Below are 20,283 nucleotides of genomic sequence, written 5' to 3'. Positions count from 1 at the left end.
TTTTGCTTTTTCTTTGTTTGTTTTTGGTTTAAATGTTTGTTATCTCGATTTTAGAAGTGAGAAGCTAGTTGTCTTGGTAACCGGCGGAGGAAGCGCTTGTCCTTGACTTTCCATACATACTACTGGCCTCTCTAACCATTGCACCTGTAACCATAACAACAAAAGAGTACACAAATTTGTAATCTGAATTCCTTTTAAATTATACACCTCTTGAATATAAATTTCTTTTTGTTTTTCTTCAGAATTTTTCATTTAGCCCCGCTATGCACACCGATATTCCATTTGCACCTTGTACCACTGAACCTGTAACCATAACAAGGAAGTAAAAGTTTTTACAGTTTTAATTCTTCAATTCCAAAACTTATTATAATAGTTTTCTACTATATTTTCAGGTTAATCTGGCACTTTACAAACGAATTTAATTTCCATAGCCATAGTACTGAAAAGTTATCTGCATGGCTGCCCAATGATACCAAGTGTTTTTCTTCACTTCAGAGCTCAGATTGTTTTTCTATATTATAATTTTATCGTTGAATTCAGTATGTCTTTGAACATCAGCAAACCACTAATCTTTCTTTCTCTTCTTTTTTTTGATTTTGTTTACAGGTCGGCATTACACCAACTTGCTCTTAAACCATAGATTTAGATGTTTCTGAAACGTCTGGCTTGGATTCGGTAAATAATGCGGATTTCTCAGTTAACAATTTAATAAAGTTTTATGTTAGCAATTTTTCTCCATCTTTATTAAACCCTAACGTGGATGTGTCTTTCTGTCTTTCAGACTCAATGTATAGAGTGTCCTCTTCATTTCCACCATCCTTTGGACCTTCACTATATATTAATGGAATTATAAATAATAGCATGACTTAAACCGTTACATTGTAAAACTATGCTTTAGCTTAAACTAAGCTAAAGTCGGGACTAGATTGAGCTTAACCTTTAAACCATCATAGAATACACTCATGGTTAACTCTAGAGGAAACGGAAAACTCGGAACTAAAACATAAAACTTAAAAAACAAACAAAAAAACTTAACTCCAAACACTAAACGTAAATCTGACTCAAAAGCTTGACTCTAAACAAAACAAAACTCTCAACTAAAATATCACTAATCAAAAACCAAACTTAACTCTAAACGAAACAACTCTCAACTAAACCATCATAAAACCAAAAAACCCAAACTAACTTTAAACTAAACAACTCTAAACTAATAACTCTTAATGTTGAATCATTGATTCCAACAATGGCGTGCAGACGTCTTTACTGTCGCTCTGTATTTTTGCTCAATTTTATTGCTCTATGGCTTATCTTTTCATATGAATATGGAACTAATGGATTCAACGAAGTCTTATCTAGCAATAATTTGTCTTTTGGTGGAGATTCCGTGAAGATTGAAGTAAGAAATTTCCATTCTTGTTCGTGGAACCACAAACGCCTAATAATTCGTATAGCACGTGGGAAAGGTTACTTCTCTTCTCGAATTAAGTACCATTCAAATTCTGTCTCTGGATTCCATCTAATTCGTCTATTTATCAGTGGAGATATATGTTTAAATCCTGGTCCTGATAAATGTCAGACTTGTGGTCGAACCATCGCTAAAAACCACCGAGTTCTGAGTTGTGATATTTGCAACCGTTCACACCATATCAAGTGTCAAGCATTTACTCCTAAGGATTTTCTGAGGCTGAAAAATAGCTCTGAAGGCAATTGGACCTGTCCAACATGTATCTCTGATGTTTTACCCTTCATTGATAATCCTTTTAACGATAGTTTTAATGATAATCAGAGTGAAGACAAGAACAACAAGTCCTTTAATGGCCAGGAAGCCGGAGAAGATTCTATCGAATGGTATGAATCTAATGTCAACAATTATTATAAATACAACTTGAAACTGGCTCATATTAATATCAATGGACTGTTGAATAAACTGGACGAAGTCAAAGTCATTCTCAACCGTAAATTATTTGATGTATTCTTTATTAGTGAGACTAAAATCGACAAGACCGTATCAGATTCCAAACTCAAACATCCTGGTTATCGCTTATTGCGACGAGACCGTAAAAAAAGGTGGTGGTGGTTTATTGGCATACGTACGTGACGATTTGGTCGCTTACAGAAGACATAAAATCGAACCTGATGATTTGGAGTGCATGTGCTTGGATTTAAAGGACTCTACCAACTCTCGATTTATTGTGCTTGCCTGTTACAGATCTCCAGGTAAATGCAAAATATCTGACTTTATCCAATCTTTATCTACGACTGCTGAGGAGATTTTTAGATTACGAAATGAGATTCTTATAGTGGGAGACTTAAATATGGACATGTATGAAAACGAGCTGGATGGAAGAAAACCTAATAAAACACTGGTTGAGTTCTGCAGAAAGTTTTGCTTTGTTAACCAAATATCCGAACCGACTCGAGTTACTGAAAAATCCAAAACATTGATTGACGTCATTTTGTCTAGTCATGCTGAGCGCTATGCAACTAGTGGCACCTTACCTCTCGGAATCAGTGACCATGACCTTATTTATATTATCAGAAAATGCAAATTACCGAGACCTAAACCTCGCACTATTGAATATCGCAGCTTCAAGAACTTTAAAGAAGAGGATTTTATTTCTGCTCTGCAAAACGTTCCATGGCATACTGCGTTTAGTTACGACGATGCTGATGAAATCTGGGATCATTGGTCAAAACTTTATAAAGACATACTGGATTTACACGCTCCCTTAAAGAAGAAGCAAATAAGATCTGACCAATTACCATGGATAACGCCTGAAATATCGCGTGAGATATCTCGTCGCAATCGTCTTTTTAAACAACACAAGAAAAATCCAACAGTCAACTCCTGGGAGTTGTATCGTAAACAACGGAATAAAGTTAGATCTCTCAAACGTAAAGAAACAAAGGCCTTTTGTTATAAAGCCTCAAATAATATAAAGAATCCTGGTGAGTTTTGGAAGATGAGACCCTTGATGCCCAACAGTAAATCTTCTGGTTCAAACAAAATTCAACTGATTGAAAATAACGCCTTATTATCTGATTCTAAACTTGTAGCTGAAACCTTGAATGATTATTTCATTAATGCTGCTGGTTCATATGATTCTACCTCGAACGATTTTTCTGATCACCCAAGCATACGTCGTATTGGAATGAAGAACTGTGATCTCAACTTTGATTTTCACATGGTAGATGAACCGTATATAAAGGATATTTTGGATAAACTTAACCCCAAAAAGTCAGTTGGTATTGACAAGATATCTCCTAAAGTCCTCAAGTTCTCGTCAACAATTTTATCTTGCGAAATTACACGTCTCATCAATTGTTTCATTTGCAGTCAGTCATGTCCTCTGGAATGGAAATCTAGTAATGTGACACCGATTCATAAAAGATCGGACGAAACTGATAAAACTAACCATCGTCCAATTTCCATTTTATCGACCATTTCCAAAATCTACGAGAAAGTTTTATATGATCAAATATATACTGCTATTTCTCCTCATTTTTCTAACAACTTGTCTGGATTTTTAAAGGGACATTCCTGTTGTACAGCTCTAATTAAAATAATTGATGATTGGCGTGCAAGTTTAGATGATAGGAAAGGAATTGTTACCATAGCAGTAGATCTCAGCAAAGCCTTTGATTCCATCAACCATAATTTGCTTATTGCAAAGCTTAAAGCCTACGGCTTTAACACAGATGCAATTCTTCTTATGAAAGCCTATCTCCTTGGTCGCCGCCAAAGAGTTCGGGTTGACAACGTATTTTCTGAGTGGCAACCAATAACAGCTGGAGTACCTCAAGGATCCTTACTTGGACCGCTTCTGTTCAACATCTTTGTGAATGACTTGAATGACTTCATCTCTACAGTATCTCTACGTATGTATGCTGATGACACTACTGAATACTATGCTGACTACTCTCCTATGGTACTAAACTATACTATCAACAAGGAACTTAACTCCATCAAGGAGTGGGTTACTAGTAACCATCTGTCAATCAACACTGTAAAGACTCAAGCTCTCGTCATCGGAACGAACACTTACAAGTACAATCTTCTATTGGGTGATAATCCTGTGAAAATCAAGGACTCTTTAAAGATACTTGGCGTTACCATTGACTCAAAATTAACTTTTGAGGAACATTTAAATGTCCAGCTTAATAAGGCTTATGCTAAGACAAACGCTTTACGTAGAATAAGACGTTTAGTTCCAGCGCATGTTATGATTCAATTATATAGGGCTTTTATTTTGCCTCATCTTGAGTATTGTAGCCCTGTGCTGGTGGGAATATCTAAGTCACTCTCAAAAAAATTAGAAGAAGCCAATTATTATATTCTTAGAACTTTATTAGGCCTATCTAAATCTAATTCTTATGACAGCATTCTTAAATCAATTAATATGCGTACCGTAGAACATAGGAGATATTTCCAAGTTTTAGTCTTACTTTTTAAATGCATCAAAGGGAATGGCCCTAGATATATTAATGACTTTTTCAAATTTCGTACAGTTAAGTATAATTTAAGAGGCTCTGGTACTAAATTTGAGCAATATTCATTTAACAGTAAATGGCGTCTTAATTCTTTTGTATCCATAGCTAGTCATCTTTGGAACAATTTACCATCTAATGCGAGAAATGCTGTTAACGTAAATAGCTTTAAGAATATCATACGTAAATTAGACTTCATACCTTTTATATATCGTTAGATAAATTTTTATTTATCATATATTGGATATATATATATATATATATATGTTTTTCTTATTTCCTTTATTAACTTCCCATTGTAAATAGATATTTATCATTTCATATTTTATATTTATTGCATATATACATATATATTTTATATCTTATATCACTTTAATTTAGGTTATTTCTTAATAGATTAGTGCACGTGCGCATTTTAAACGAGTATGTGAAATGCTCCTAGGCGTTATGTGGATAAATAAACTATTATATTATTATTATTATTATAATGTAACAACTTTAAACTAAATTATCACTAATCAAAAACCAAACTTAACTCTAAACGAAACAACTCTCAACTAAACCGTCATAAAACTAAAAAACCAAGACTTTAAACTAAACAACTCTAAACTAATAACTCTTAATGTAACAACTCTAAACTAAAATATCCCTAATCAAAAACCAAACTTAACTCTAAACTAAGCAAAACTCTCAACTATATAAACCATCATAAAACTAAAAACCAAGACAATTTAAAACTAAACAACTCTAAACTAATAACTCTTAATGTAACAACTCTAAACTAAAATATCACTAATCAAAAACCAAACTTAACTCTAAACTAAACAAAACTCTCAACTATATAAACCATCATAAAACTAAAAAAACCAAGACAACTTTAAACTAAACAACTCTAAACTAATAACTCTAAATGAAACAACTTTTAAATTAAAATAAAATATCACTAATTAAAAACCAAAAGTAACTCTAAACGAAACAAAACTCTCTCAACTAAACCATCATAAAACTAAAAAACCAAGACAACTTTAAACTAAACAACTCTAAACTAATAACTCTATATGAAACAACTTTTAAATTAAAATAAAATATCACTAATTAAAAACCAAAAGTAACTCTAAACGAAATAAAAACTCTCAAATGGCTAAAACCGTTAAACTCAAACCAAACTTAACTTTAAACAAAACTCTCAACTCAAACAAACTCAAAATTCAAACTTAACTTTCACTGAAACAAATTTGGGGATTGTTTGTTTGTTACAGGTCATGTTGTACATAGTAGAGATGGATCAGATCTTATGCAACCTTAGATTAAAACAGTTATACTATAAGCTTTGAATATCCATTGTGAATAAAGTGAACTTAAATAAAGAAAATTCAGGCATAAACTACCGTCTCCTAATTTCTATGTATTTGTTAGAATGATTCCATTTTATACTTTCAATTACTATGTTGTATTCAAGTGATTGTTTTTATATAGCCTTTTAATTTACGGAATACACCAGTTTAGCATTCGATGCATACCGCTGTTCAAGACGACAGACTCATTTGCACATTCAAAGCCTCGTTTATGAGTCTGCACAGATGTCATTAAAAGTCTATGGGATTTTAAAACTGGTATTGTTTTGGCTGCACATGCTGGAACCATAAATGAGAAAGACTGTTTCTTAGAGTGCATACAAAATCTCCGAAAAAAACTTCCGTCGTAACGAACTGCACGAATTTGCACGAATTAGTGAGTTAGGTAGGCCTCAGTATAGACCGTAGACCTACAAAACTTTGCACTAATTTGTACAATTTTGTTAGTGAACTTCTTAACGGATATATGTTATGTATTCTACCAGACTTTTTCTTTTTACGTAATCCTCATGTTCCAGTGAAGGTCCATGGAATTTCTAAGCGTTTGTATTGTTCAAGTTGTGCATTCTTTACTTTAGAAATATTTAGACACTGATACGAGGCTAAGCCTGAGTAAGTGAGCCTGTAATCAAGGAACACAGCGGTAACTCGAAAAATGTCTTTTCGCCACTTTTCCATACGTTGGGTTACTGCGCAAACACACAGCACTCAACCGAGGGTACACAAGGTTCAAATTTGAATAATCATTTGAAACTTCTTTGCAGCTTCTATTTAATGCTTGGTGTGTGACCTTTGAACCGATGTATAGAAGGTGGTGATTTCCTTATTTCAATCGACGTACTTATTGTTTATCAATACTCAAAGCACACGCACTGCGCATGCGCTAAAGCTTAGCAAAATAAAACAAGCACGCCGTTTCACGGCCGGCATGTTGTGGGGCCAGAATAAAATTATTCTCGTGTAGTAGTAGAGAATTTATTGAACAGCAAGGGCCCGCGGGGAAAACCCTACTTCCTTGGTCTTAAATACCAAAAATTTAAAAAGTATTATTTTCCATCTTTTATCAAAATGGGCTCCCTGTGTATTTTTTCAGCCCAGCAAGATGGCTGCCGTGAAACCACTATAGCTGTGCAGTAAAATAACGGGATTTATATGAAAACAATGGTTCGCGTGAGGATCAAACACGACCTTCGCTGAGATTATGAAAACACGCTGCCTTCTGCGCTAACAAGCTCTAAAACCGGCTCCATCCACGCCAAAATTTTTTTAGTGAAATTGGGGTTTTCTAGCTTCTATAACATGCGAGAGTTTAATTTAACTATGTTGTGCAACGAAGAACAGTTATAAGCAGTTTTCAAATTACCACTTTTTTTACTGCTATCCGCTGATCGAGACGACAGTCGCAACAGGGAAATGTTGTACACATTCTCGTACCCAAAACCTTCTCATCTTTCTAACTGCGAAAAATGGAGAGAAGGGTCTGGATACAAGAATGAGCCGTGCAGTGCTCACAGAGCTGAACCAAATAAAGTATTCAAAGAGCCTCTTACGCAAGAGTTAAGTCGAGAATAAAAAGCACTGCAAAAGAACGGAATGAACTAACAATGCACTATGGTTCGACTAGCTTGTGAAGTATGCAAGCTAAGCCGATCAGTAGTAGTTTGACAAAGGACTAACATTCAATATCTAAGTTAAGAATATTTTCTTGTAATGACATGGTGTTTAAGTTTTTATATAAAGCCCCGTTCAAGGATTATCCAGATATTTTTGAAAACGGATTTCCTTTATCCTGTTTTCAAAAAATTCTCGTCGCTTTCGCCCGCCCACACGTATCCGTGTTTGATGCGACGCGACGTTCGCGTTTAGTTCAAGTGGCGTTTTCACCGGATACGTGTGGAGGGAAGGCCAATCCACAAAGGGAAATCCGTATTCAAAGATATCCCAATACTAACATACGTTTGAAGCATTTAGGACTCGCTATGATTCCTCTTGTTGTCTAGGCGACTCAAGGCTTGGCATAGAGACCCGCTTTTCCTCTGCGGACCCATCTACACAACACAATCCCAGAAAAGGCTTTAGCAAAGAACTTACTCATAGTTCCATAGCACAGGGGATGCAACACGCTCTGTAGACAGGTATTCAGAAAAACATACTTTCTGGTAATGTGAAAATACCTCCAGTTCTTGTAGGTTACTACGTCAAAGTACTCCAGAAGAAACAGCACTTGGTAGGGAAAATAACAAACAACGAATACCAAAATGATCGCATAGATCATTCTCAACAGATCCCTCTCTAGTTTTATCTGGAGTTTTTTGTTCCGTTCGCTTTGAGTGAGGCTGTCCGGGCTTAGAGTTCGTGACCAGCTCATTTCTTTCTCTTCCCCTTGAGTTGAAGAGCCAGATTTCGATTCTTTAAGACAATAGCCTTCGTCAGTTGTGACTTCGATGGATGGCAGCCCTCTGTTTCTCAAACGTTTCTTAGCCATGTGGCATTTGAGCTTGATTCCCATGGCACCATATGCGAGGACCATTATCAGTATTGGGACCAGGAAGTTGATGACAAAACGGACCATGAGGTACCTCCTGTAGACTGGGGACGGGAACGTGTTTAAGGTGTCTCCTGGAAACAGCACGACACACCAAGAATGAATTCCATCGTAGGGATTTTTCACCACGGTAGAGTACAGGAATGACGGGAAGGAGATGATGACGGCTGAAGCCCACAGACTTCCAATACCGAACTGGTATCTCAATTCATTCATGCCTCGCAACCGTCTGTTCTTTAACATGCGAAACCGATGCAGAGAAATGAAAGCAAGAGACCATGTGATGACCAGACAAGAGGAAATCTGTATGGGACTCGCAAGATGGCACAAAAGACTCTCAAAAGGCCATGAGTACACTTCGTCGTAAATGAAAATCAGCGGCAGAAATATCACTCCCAGCAGTTCCGCCACCGCCACGTTTGTCACCAGCTTGTAGGCTAGAGGTCTTCGCACTCTAATCGATAAAATAGAATGTATAACAATTGAGTTCCCAATAACTGCGGCCAAACTAAAAACCGTGAAGCAGAACCAACGAAAGTATTTTGATCCCTCAGGCTCGACGTACTGTTTGATTGCGCCTGTGACGACATAAAGGACGCTGGAATTCTTGGTTGAGTTTGTGATGTTGAACATCTTTGTCACTTGGATTCTAGAACTTTCCCAAGGTGATATCGTTCATATACCAGCACTAGAAGCAATATTACGCTTAGCGGCTTTAAAGAATGAAAAAAATACAGAAATAATTAGTTTACGTCAGCGCACAAAACAGTGGGGATTGATTGCTCATCTGCACAGGCCCTTGAGTTGAAGCTCATGTCAACTGAAAGCCGTCACGTCAAATAGAATTGGAATTCAAAATTTTTTTCTCGCGATGGTTAAGGATAAAGATGTAATTGATTGTGAAGTTTGTGAACAGGAAGTTCTAGGGAATCGATTTAGTTTGGGGTTTTAAAGAAGCAAAAATAATTCAAGAAAAGATGTTTTAAAATGCGGACAGCTTTGACCCGGAGTGATATCAAAGACATTTCTAGCTAATGCAAAATAAAAACCAAAATAATAATAATAATAATAAGGACATAACAACCTAATCAAAGAAACCCAAGAAACAGGAAAAAACATAGGGGGAAAATTATTCGAGATATGATGTTGCAATCTCGTTTCAAGTCGTAAAAGGCTTCTGTTAAATGTTTGAGATACTGCGCATTCTGTGATTGGTCGAATAATACAAACATTCGATATTAGAGAGGAAGTCGACGTCATTACGCAAAATCAGAAGCATGAAAGCAACATATTAATGTATCGTTTTAACTCTAGAAAAATCTAGGTAGCAACATAAAACAGAACCATGGAAAATGTGATATAAACAGGATGAGAATTATAAAGGATACAGAAGTGAGTACGAGAAAGTTCGAATCCTTTAACTTCATTATTTTGTTATCGCTTTGTCTGAGTTCGATATCATGATTCAGCTAAGCGGCATGTCAAAAACGAGGAAACATTATTTGTTTTTAAACTAAATAAAATAAATAAAAATCAACAGTTTCTTTCGGTTAAATAATCTTGATTATCAGTTTTTATTTGTGGCTTTTAAACATTTTGTAATTCCAAAGAAACTCTGTCAAAATATTTTCCAATTCATAAGAGCTGGAAAACTTATATTACCTCTATTAACTATGCTTTTACTGACAGTCAAAATTGTTGCCGTATTGTTGCTATTTGGTTGACACTTAGTATGGAAATACTGTTCTTTCATCTTTGATAATTCGTATATTGTTAAGTCAGCCCAACCAAAAAAGTATTACATTAAAAGAGTACTGTTTAAAACGTGCAGTGTTGATTACTGGTAAGGACTACCCGTGACTTGGTGCATGGGTTTGTTAGACTAAAAAGACCATTATTTTGTATTCGTAATATGTCTCTGTGTTTCTCAATTATAGGGGGGGGAGATTATAGGGGGGTGCTATGAAAAATCGCATCTTACTATACAAGATGATATCCGTACGTACGTAATGTAGCTGGAGTGGTAAAGCTAAATCGATTTTCGATAATTAGGATACAGTTTTGTATGGCAACATAATTTCGACAAAAAGAAAGAAAAAACGATCGTTAAACAAATAAACAAAGACTAGAGGACATTGAAATACAATATGGTTTGGAGATATTCATAATGATGAGAATAGGAAAGACTTTCAAAATAACAAACTCAGGACATACAATTTTCCTACAAGAAAGTTATCTTAAAGAGGTCAGCAACATGAAACATAGAATAGCAAGTGTGACAAAACTCAGAATCAATTGAAAGGGGGGACATTTACGACCTTATGTCAAATGAGAAGAAAGGATATGTCATTTATGTGAACAAGAAGTTGAAGATGAAAAAACTTTAGTTTTGAAATGTCCCTCCTACTCAAACTAACGAAATGCGTGAACTAGAACAAAAAATTAACACAATTACAAACAAAAAATTTGAACTCTTACATAAGTGAACACGATAAAGTTCCATTTTCTTATCAACCCGTATAAAAATATCCAAGAAAATTGTAGCAAGATACATATACGAATGGTCAAGACTGATAGAAAGGCAATGCTGCCACAGACAAATAGCTAGAAAGCTTAAATTACGACAAGCCATCTAAAATACATCGATGTATTTTGCTAATTTAGAAATTGAAATATATATTTTCTGTTTATTTGGAAAAAACACTTATATACCTTTAGTATACGGTACCAAATAAATTATTGTTGTTGTTGTTGTTGTTGTTGCTGTTGCTGTTGTTGTTGCTGTTGTTGTTGTTGCTGTTGTTGTTGTTGCTGTTGTTGTTGTTGTTGTTGTTGTTGTTGTTGTTGTTGCTATGTATACATTTGCGTTTATCCCGGTCTAAAAATGTTCCTGTCCATGTAGCGTTTTGGACTCGGTTTTCTTCCCGTCCACACGAATATCAATTATACGATCAATATACTGACGCTGGAACAACCAGAAAACGGAGACAGATCATGCGTAAATTAGAGTAATATGAGAACGTACAAGGAACAGATGGGTGTGAATTTTCTTTTGGTGACAAAGTGTCCAATACAGTGCGTCAGTGGCGTTTTTGAAAAGTTCCGTTATCATCTGTCCAGACGCGACAACATGAAAACGGCGTTTTTAAACATTTCCACTCTGGGAAGCGTCAAAAAGTTGGGTTTTCAAATGGGGTATTTACTTGATAACACGTGTGCCGCGGGACGGAAGGCCCATAATTCCGTTTTCAGAAATATCTTTGTATTATTAGTATCATTCACAGGTAGCCCAAGCTAGGTTTCTGTAGTATCATGTTATTCTCTACCTTCACATCCCCATAATGCCTTCCGTCTTTTGGAGGTAACCAATCAAAAAACTGTCCCAAATTGAAAGATTTCTTAATTGAATTTGTACTGTACCTGCTTTTATCTGTACAATACTGATTATCAGTTTATTCCGAGTTATTTTGCGTGTACAGATCATCAAGAGTTTTGGTCTTACAGAAAATGTATTGACTTACGAAAAAATGTTTAAAATTTACTTTAAACGTATTCAAGCTTCTATCTTTTTCTGTTTTTTTACTTCTTCATTTTATTTTTGGATACCAAACAAGGTATTGTCAACATTGTCTGATCAGCCTTCAGCAAAATAAGTGGGTTTTTACCCTCTGGTTACCCCCCAAAGACGCAAAGTATTATGGAGACGTGAAAGTAGAGAATAAGTAAATCAGTGTGTGGTGTTACTTAAAAACCTCAGTAAAAATCGTCAAACTGTGATATAAAGTCAAGAAACCCTAGCTGACCAAATCTAAGTACAAAGGACAAAAGAGGTACTACTTTACAAAGGTCAGCTAAGATTTCTTTACTTTATTCTTTGTAGTGAAAAAGTAAGCATATAAACTTCTAAATTTCTGTTATTCCGTTAACAAAATCTAGTTTATACAAGTAAATGGTCTTCAAATCATTGTACTAAATATTCTCTCAGGCCCCGTCCACACCTATGCCGGATAAATTTGAATTCCGCAAGCTTTCACACCGAAACCGAAAAAAAAAAAAGTTTTCCGTCCACACATGAAAACGGATAAAATGTTTCGCGTCCACACTAGTCCGATCAGAGGCGGCAAAAACGCTTCATTGCACATCTGAAGCTGAAATTGAGCCCGCAGGTGAATTTTTAGCCTTCCCGCCATGTTCCCATGACAATCATGACGTCATCGTATTCGAAAAATTTCGGATACGAAATGTTCTCCGTCCACACTAATACGGCTAGCTGGCGTTTTCAAATTGTTCCATTCTGGAGACCGTATTCGAAAAAATTCGTTTTCGGTGAAGTGATTGTTCCGGATTCCCCCGGAATAGTGTGTGCGGTAGGCCTAACCGAATAAATAAAAATTAGGATTCAAATTTATCCGGCATAGTGTAGACGAAGGCCTCAGACAAGATAGTAAATTATGATAGCAAATTCAGTTGTCTTCAAACCGCAAGAAAAACCTGTTAACCTTGCACCCATTCTTTTGTTCAGTAACTTTAGCACCAATTGTCTTACTATTCTCATGAGAGAACAAATTTAAATAAGAAAGAAAATTCGCAAAGCATCTTGGTCGACGCTATCAGGCAAACGTCCTATTGGCCCAAGTTGTATTGATTTGTGTTCATCCTGCTGTTGTGATTGGCTAACTTTGTAACACTGAGTGCCTCGGTTTGGAGTGTATCATGAGTGGATAGTGAAATCAGGAAGAAACAGTGGGTCGAAAATACGTATCAGTTAAAGAAAAATGTATATCGGAAATAATCCTAGCTATATATAGCAAAGAAAGGACTAAGATTAGATTCTTATATTGAAATGTGGATTTTACTATATACACTTGATTGCAGAAACGTTGTAGTATACATTTATACAAATGCCTAATGAGATGCATAATGCAAAAAAAAAAACATTTTCAACGCTTAAAACCAACTGATTTATAATCTGTACGATCTAATAGACAAGAAAAAAAATATTTTGGCAGTTATTGAATGAAAGAAACAATAAATAAAGCGATTTTTTGTTTTGTATATCATTAAGTATACTGAATCAGATATGTGTATGAATGTATACTACAACGTTTTGGCAATCGAGTGTATAATCAAAAGGTTAATATAAATATATCATGATTTGACGCTAATGATTTGGACAGTTAGTTAACTGATGGTCCCATTCATTTAATGTTTTTTTAAACTTACTCGTAATGAAATGGATTGTTCTCAAGCGAATGAAAACAGAACTGATAAACCTTTTTACCTTAGCTGCAATTTTTCCATTTCAGACCACGTGTCAATCCCTACAGTATCATTTGTTTAATCGTTTAACTGTATTGTGCATGAGAAGACACACGAATATGGATACTGTACAACTCAAACAAAGATTCTTATTCTTGACTCTTAGGAATGACACTTGGTCTGAAATGGATAAACATTACGCCCAAGCTAAAAATAAGCGACGCCCAATCTGAAATATTTCTTAGAAAGACTATTTTGAGTTCAAACTTATCATGATAGACATGCTGACTGGTGCCAAGACATTGATCGGATTGCTAGTCCTAATCGCCTGTAGATTCGGTATTTGAAGCTCTACTAAATCAATAGAATATTACCGAGAAGATTGAAGTACTTACAAGCTCTACATAAAATGAATAGTTAAGTAAAATATTTCTTAATTTGAGTGGTGCATCTTTATGTCTATACTTCCAATTTGTTCACTTGATGGAGATGCCTTTTAAAAAAAGCTTCATTACGTATACAAAATTGAACTGGTTCATACCCTGGTCCCAGAGGCTCGACGATTTTTCTCCCGGCCACGTATATTTTGAGCCAAAGTCTCGCCGGTCTCGCTGCTTCGCGGCTCAAAATATAAGTGGAGAAAAATCGTCGAGCCTCTGGGACCAGGGTAACTGGTTCAGGAAAACAGTCAGTATTTCAACTGCACCATTATTTCACTCATGGTTTACACGAAAGTTATCTTGGAATTGTTTACAATAAATGACCAGCATTTTGTATCCGCACTAGTTTCAACAAATAAACTCAAATGTCCTAAATGACGTTACAGTCATTAACGTATTGGAAGAACTACGATCAATGAATGTTCAGTTTACCAGTCTACTATTCACTATCATGTAGAATCAGTACTAATCCTGGTACTAATAGAATTCAATTGAGGCTTATGTTAAATTTAAGTAAAAATAGCACTTCTGGAGTAAGTTTGCCTTCCGCGGTAAAAGTAAACCGCCCTCTCTTGTATTATAATTAACTGTTTGCACTGACATGAAACTACAAATTACCGGATCAAATCAGTAATTATTGACTAAGCTATCAATATAACTCAAGCAGGGGCGTATCCAGGGGCGGGATGACAGGGTGCCCGTGACCTCCCCTTTCAAAGCCAAAAAAATCCAACCGGCCGTTGATGCAGTGTGTGAAGATTTGTTTAGACTTAACTTAAGCAGTTAAGAAAATCAGTTTCCTCGCTTCTCGGAGACGTCTTTTCGTTTCGTTTCAAATAAAAATCGTTTAAAATTGAAACTATCCATTGGGCTTCCTGATCAAGACATTCCATATATGGCGAGACATTCTTTTAAAACAGTAAAAAGGTAACTTGGTGTGTGTTGGTAACTAATGAACATATCTTTTATTGTTTCGTTCTACAGAACGCTTTTTGTTTCAATCATAGCCGCGTACGTTGTTCTGTTCTCCTCTATCGACCATGTGATTCTTTTCGTCAAAACAATAGATTGCTATGACGTCATATTGACGTCATATTGACGTCATATGACGTCATAGTGACAATTTGGTATGTAAGTCCCCCCCCCCCCCCAGTTACAAATCCTGGGTACGCCCCCTGTCAAGGGTTACATTTCATGTTGTTAATTACCAAAGATATTGTCAGCTGTTTTGCTAAAAACTAAGAACAAATGAAAAAGCCGAATTCACCATGTACTTTTGAGAAGTTAATATTGGCATAGCAGGGTCAGTGCAACTGAATGATGAATTGCCCTTAAATATACAAGACGGTTATATTCAGTAGAATCAGTAAACCTTTCATTTTGATTGATTTAATATGCACTTGTTTTTAAAATGTGGGAGGAAAGCCGGAAAACTTTGTCCAAACATCTGCCAATGAACAATATTTGGAGTCATTTTCATCACATGAATAAGTTATGGGTATAATGTATTCAACTATCCATATCACCGTGCCCATATACTTATTTATCTTACTTTTATTTCATTCAAAGTTTTATTTCATTACGAAAGTCGGTTGCCTTGCAAAGATGGATGCAAGGTTTCGGTGCTCTTTACGGAAGAGATTGTAATGTCGAGAAAATACGTTGCCGTGATACGAAAATCTAGTGATGGTTCAGTCAATTAATTTGGATTTCTCGCGGATAATTCCTGTTTCACTGTTGTGATATCTTGTCGCCATGTTGTGCACGAAAATAAAACAAACCTTACGTCTACTATTTCCTGGATAATTCTGGAAATCAGATTTCATCTCTTCAAAAACTCCAAACCTTTTTCTATCTCGGTAGCGGGTCAAATGAAAGACATTCGTCTTAACCATTTAAGAAGAAAGGAAACGATAAGTCATTAGTCCTTGCTTTCATGAGTTTTAGAGACCCATTCCGCCGCACATCCATCCATTCTTTAATAAAAGAGTGCGTCGCACATCATCGATTTTTTGATCGAACAAATCTAGCTCGGGTTACCTGTGATTTTCCCCTTTTTTAAAAAAGATTTATGATTGAATTTCTCAGATAGACTAAGAAAGATTGACTTGCAATTAGAATTAACACGCTAACTGAAATTATCTTAAATTTAGAAAAGTACTACTCTGTCATCATTTAAAACGAAAGTTCGCTTTCATTACAAGTCACTTCTCCATTCATCTTTTGATCCTGACTGAATAACAACCTTTAAAACCAATTGTTCTAAATGTAGATCTGTTACTCCGGCAACCGTTGGTTGTCGATAGATTATTTTCTTTCTTTCTCATCCATGTCATGTTGTTTGTTAGTTATGTATCTGTTGTAAATCGTATCAGTTTGTATGCACTCAATTGAAGAATCGTTGTCGGGTTTAGAAACATAGAACATAGAAGCTGAGACCGAAATGGTACATGGGAAATGACATAATTATATTATAATTTATTCATTTGCGCCATCCATGCAGTCGGTTTAGAATGCCTAACGCGTATTAAAAACAGTGGATGATGCCACGGGTCGCAGGTCACAGCATGCATCTAATTAACGTACTTCCCATGTGCCATTTCGGACTCAGCTTTTAATGTTCTATGTCTCTGAATCCGACAACGATTCTTCAATTAAGTGTATGTTGATGTAAGTATGGGGCATGTCCACATGGACTACGAGTCTATTCATGCTCTGTCATTGAAACTATTAAATAAAAAAACTAAACTAAACTAACAATTAATGAGTTAGTGCGTGATCTACTCAAATATTTCGAAATTTCTTTTCCATGACAAAAGAAACTTAAATAAAGCGTGGTGTTATCGCCATGGGCTAGTCGTGCTTTTAATCATAAACAAAATAATTGAAGTCTTAGTTTTAAAACAACTGATTAGCATTCAAGATACGATGACTTTTGCACTCGACCAATCACAATGCGAGTGCTGTCAATGTATCATACGTTTTCTTCGTTTTCACACGAAATCCTGTTTAGAAAAATCTTAATGTTAAGCTGCATTTTTAATGATAAAATTAATGTATTATTAATATAAAACTATACATTATTAATGATAAGTATTTTTTCGCAATGCTTAATTATCATATTGGATTCTTTGCTTTTATATTGCTCGAAGAAGAAAAAATTTTTAAAGCAGGATATGTAAAGCAGGATATGGAGCAGGAAATGTAAGTACTTATGTAAGAGAACGTTTTAATAAGAAATAATAAAGTTCACCATTTTTGACATTGATTTGGAGATATTTACTAATCTTCTTTTTGAACGTCCACCATCTTCTGTCACTAATTTCCCACGCACGCGCAAGCGTATTGCGTTTTTCACTGTTAAATCGTACTACAGTATCAATAATCATCGGATTCAATTCTTTTGACAAATATCAAATATTACGAACGAAACGTTTTTTCTTCTTCTTTCAATTTTTGTTGTGACTGAAAGACTAAAGCTTTAAGTGTGGTTCTTAGGAATAATGACGAGAGATACTTTGAAACTAAATGTTTTTAATAAAACTAAGCAAAAACTGATCTTGACCCGCAGATTTTCAGCCTATATCCTAAACGACCGGGGAATATTGTCATAAAGTGAATATAGCCTCCGTTTATGCTCTACTATCGAATAAGATTATTTGAGGTCGACATTGTCCTTTAGCTTAGTACATTTTTCACTGACATTTGACTATACTATATGATATATATTTAAAATTGGTCCTCAATGCATTATGGAAAGCTCTCTTTTTGATTGTCAGGCAGCGCCAACAACAGCGTGAAGTCAATATATTGTAGCATTATAACTCTCGCCCCTTAACGCCTACATTCAAAAATAATATTCGATATCAACGTGATGAGAATCAAAATTTCAATAATCCGGAGCAAACACGAACTTATTGATTTACAACAAATTAGCTAGTTCAAAGAAATCGTTGAAGTTTTTTCTCACAGAAAGCGATCCGGCGGTCGAGAGCATTGTCTATGATTGAACCACAGCCGGTGAGAAGACTGAAGTGTTCAAAGTGAATTAAGGCGATTCGTATACGGAAACAAACTCTTTTCTTCTTCAAAAGTGCATTACCGGAATGCACCTCTTGGCTAATGGAAGCTTAACAAACAAGATATATATCAAGACGATGGACTCGAATTCCTAGTTCTTGTGGTTCACTTGAATCAGTTTTTTCCTGGAATTCTTGTCGCTTTTGGTCGTTGGAATAAATTTATTCGGCACAGTCTAAAGGGTGTTTTTTAAGAATTAAATAAATAAATAAATACTTACATTTTGCTCATATTATGATGTAAATAGTAAATTTAAGTATAAGAATTCGATTGATAATATATTTAAAAGCTCTCGGGTTGAGAAATAGTCATGAATGAAAACTTCTTACCATTAGCTGTAATAGTGGATTCTCTCATCTCTCGCATCACCTTACTGACATACCACACCACCTAGAATCGAGTATATACATATCTACTTAACTGGTAAATATCCAAATGAGCACTACAGGAAGTGTCTGATGTGGAACTGAAAATGTAGGGAGGGGGGGACATCAATGGAAATTGTAACTTGTAGAAATGCGTCTCGAGTTTTCGCCTTGTTTTTTCCCCAGGCAGTGTGCTTTTTATACCTTCTTCTTTTCCCAGGTAGAAACGATCATGAGGCCTTTCTCGAATTGAGCGATCGACCACGAAACAATGAATCAAGCCTAGGTTGGACTTGGTGTGTTCATACATTTACTGTAATAATATTATTGCCATAGTAAGCATTATACATTAAGCACTGAAAACACGTCGGTCACGATCATTTAAGACGCTGTTAAAGGCAAATAGAGCCTGCCTAATAGCTACGTGTGGATGGCGAAACAACAGAAAAGACAGGTTTCGTAAAACGAGATTAAAAAAGAATGGGAAAAAATAGATACTGCTCAGTTTTTATTATGAAGCGGAAGTCGACTTCCTAAACCATACTAACAGCATGTGGCCTTAGACGAATGTCAATCCAGATTAGACAATATAAGTAAAAATTGAAAAGATTTTAAACAATCCGATGATAAATATAATAAAGTCAGTTAAAATTTTTAGAATTTCGGGGGCGAGAGATCAGCAGTGCAAGAAGCAAACTTTTCACGAAAATCTTTTAAAACCTAACTATCTACAATAAGTTTAATTTTCGTTAATATCTTATTGTGATCTTAAAAGATTTATTTATGCTGAAGGCGGTAGAGTCCTTTAAAGTCGGGATAACTTTGATAACTTTTAAGATAAGGGAATTGTTTTTGAAAGAGGTCGAGGTCGTGCCAGAAAGCTTGTCCGAGTCAGGTGGTGCTCTTTACGGTGTCAAGCAGCACTTCTCGCAAGATTTCCTTTCTGTCTTGATTCTTTTATTTCTCGTCTTATCTCTTATCTCTTTTTATTTTTCTTTGTGCTTAATTTTTAAGATATCATTCACGTGACCAGAATTGCCCGAGACATTTTTTTCTTTTTTCTTTTTTTTTCCAAATGCTTCTTCTCTTTTTTTTTTTTTTTTTTTTTTTTTTCTTTTTCTCCCCTCCTCTTCTATTTATCTTTTATTACTTTTCTAATTCTCTTTTCTCTTTTCTTTTTTTCTTCGTTTATTTTCTTCTCTTCTCTTCTTTTTTCTCTGTAAAACTGAAACTGAAATTCGTAGACCGTAAAGAAACTCTGCATTCATCTTATAGATGTTGTCTTTACAAACATCCACAGATCTCTTCAAAATGCAAAAACGTGAGCTCTTTGAACGACGCGCGTCGGAGGCTGCAGTCATATAACTACTGCTATGACTATAGCCCGAGGATGGAATAGCGGTACATTAAAGATCTCTATAGAAAACTGCCTTTAAATTTCCTCCGACAAGCTATATTAACTAATAGACTAAATCTCAACTCTTATGATTAACTAGTAATTATTTATATTATAGTGAAGATGAAAGGAGGAGAGACCGAAATGGGGGTCATTCAATCAGGTCTGTATTAATGTAAACTGATGCGTTGACGTCAAGAGGCGTAAACATTTTCCACGTTTTTAATTACTGTAATTAGCAAATTTTAGCCTCGTCGAGAAAATTCTCTCAAGTTACAAACATATCATCAAATATTTGCATGTTTTATTTGAATATTATTTTTTATGTTAAAATGTTTGAGAAAATATGAATTCA

General features: G+C 35.3%; 1 protein-coding gene and 1 pseudogene across 1 annotated transcript; one reads left to right on the top strand and one right to left on the bottom strand.

Moving 5' to 3' along the window:
* The first annotated feature begins 1,243 nt into the window (after window positions 1-1,243).
* On the top strand, window positions 1,244-4,722 carry LOC148909801 (uncharacterized; annotated as a pseudogene).
* Window positions 4,723-6,899: 2,177 nt separating this feature from the next.
* Window positions 6,900-18,550, bottom strand: LOC116287240 (putative G protein-coupled receptor No18). The gene is made up of 2 exons (XM_031693892.2): window positions 18,497-18,550; window positions 6,900-9,101 (listed from the first exon to the last, which is right to left on the bottom strand). Exon 2 carries the CDS (start codon window positions 9,019-9,021, stop codon window positions 7,849-7,851), a length of 1,173 nt encoding a protein of 390 aa, XP_031549752.2. The 5' UTR covers window positions 9,022-9,101; window positions 18,497-18,550; the 3' UTR covers window positions 6,900-7,848.
* Between the last annotated feature and the right edge of the window lie 1,733 nt (window positions 18,551-20,283).

Source organism: Actinia tenebrosa, unplaced genomic scaffold (genome assembly GCF_029948245.1).
Source record: "Actinia tenebrosa isolate PJP-AT-01 unplaced genomic scaffold, QUT_ActTen_1.0 PGA_scaffold1__47_contigs__length_23844297, whole genome shotgun sequence".
Lineage (NCBI taxonomy): Eukaryota > Metazoa > Cnidaria > Anthozoa > Actiniaria > Actiniidae > Actinia > Actinia tenebrosa.
This window is presented reverse-complemented; position numbering and strand designations above follow the sequence as displayed.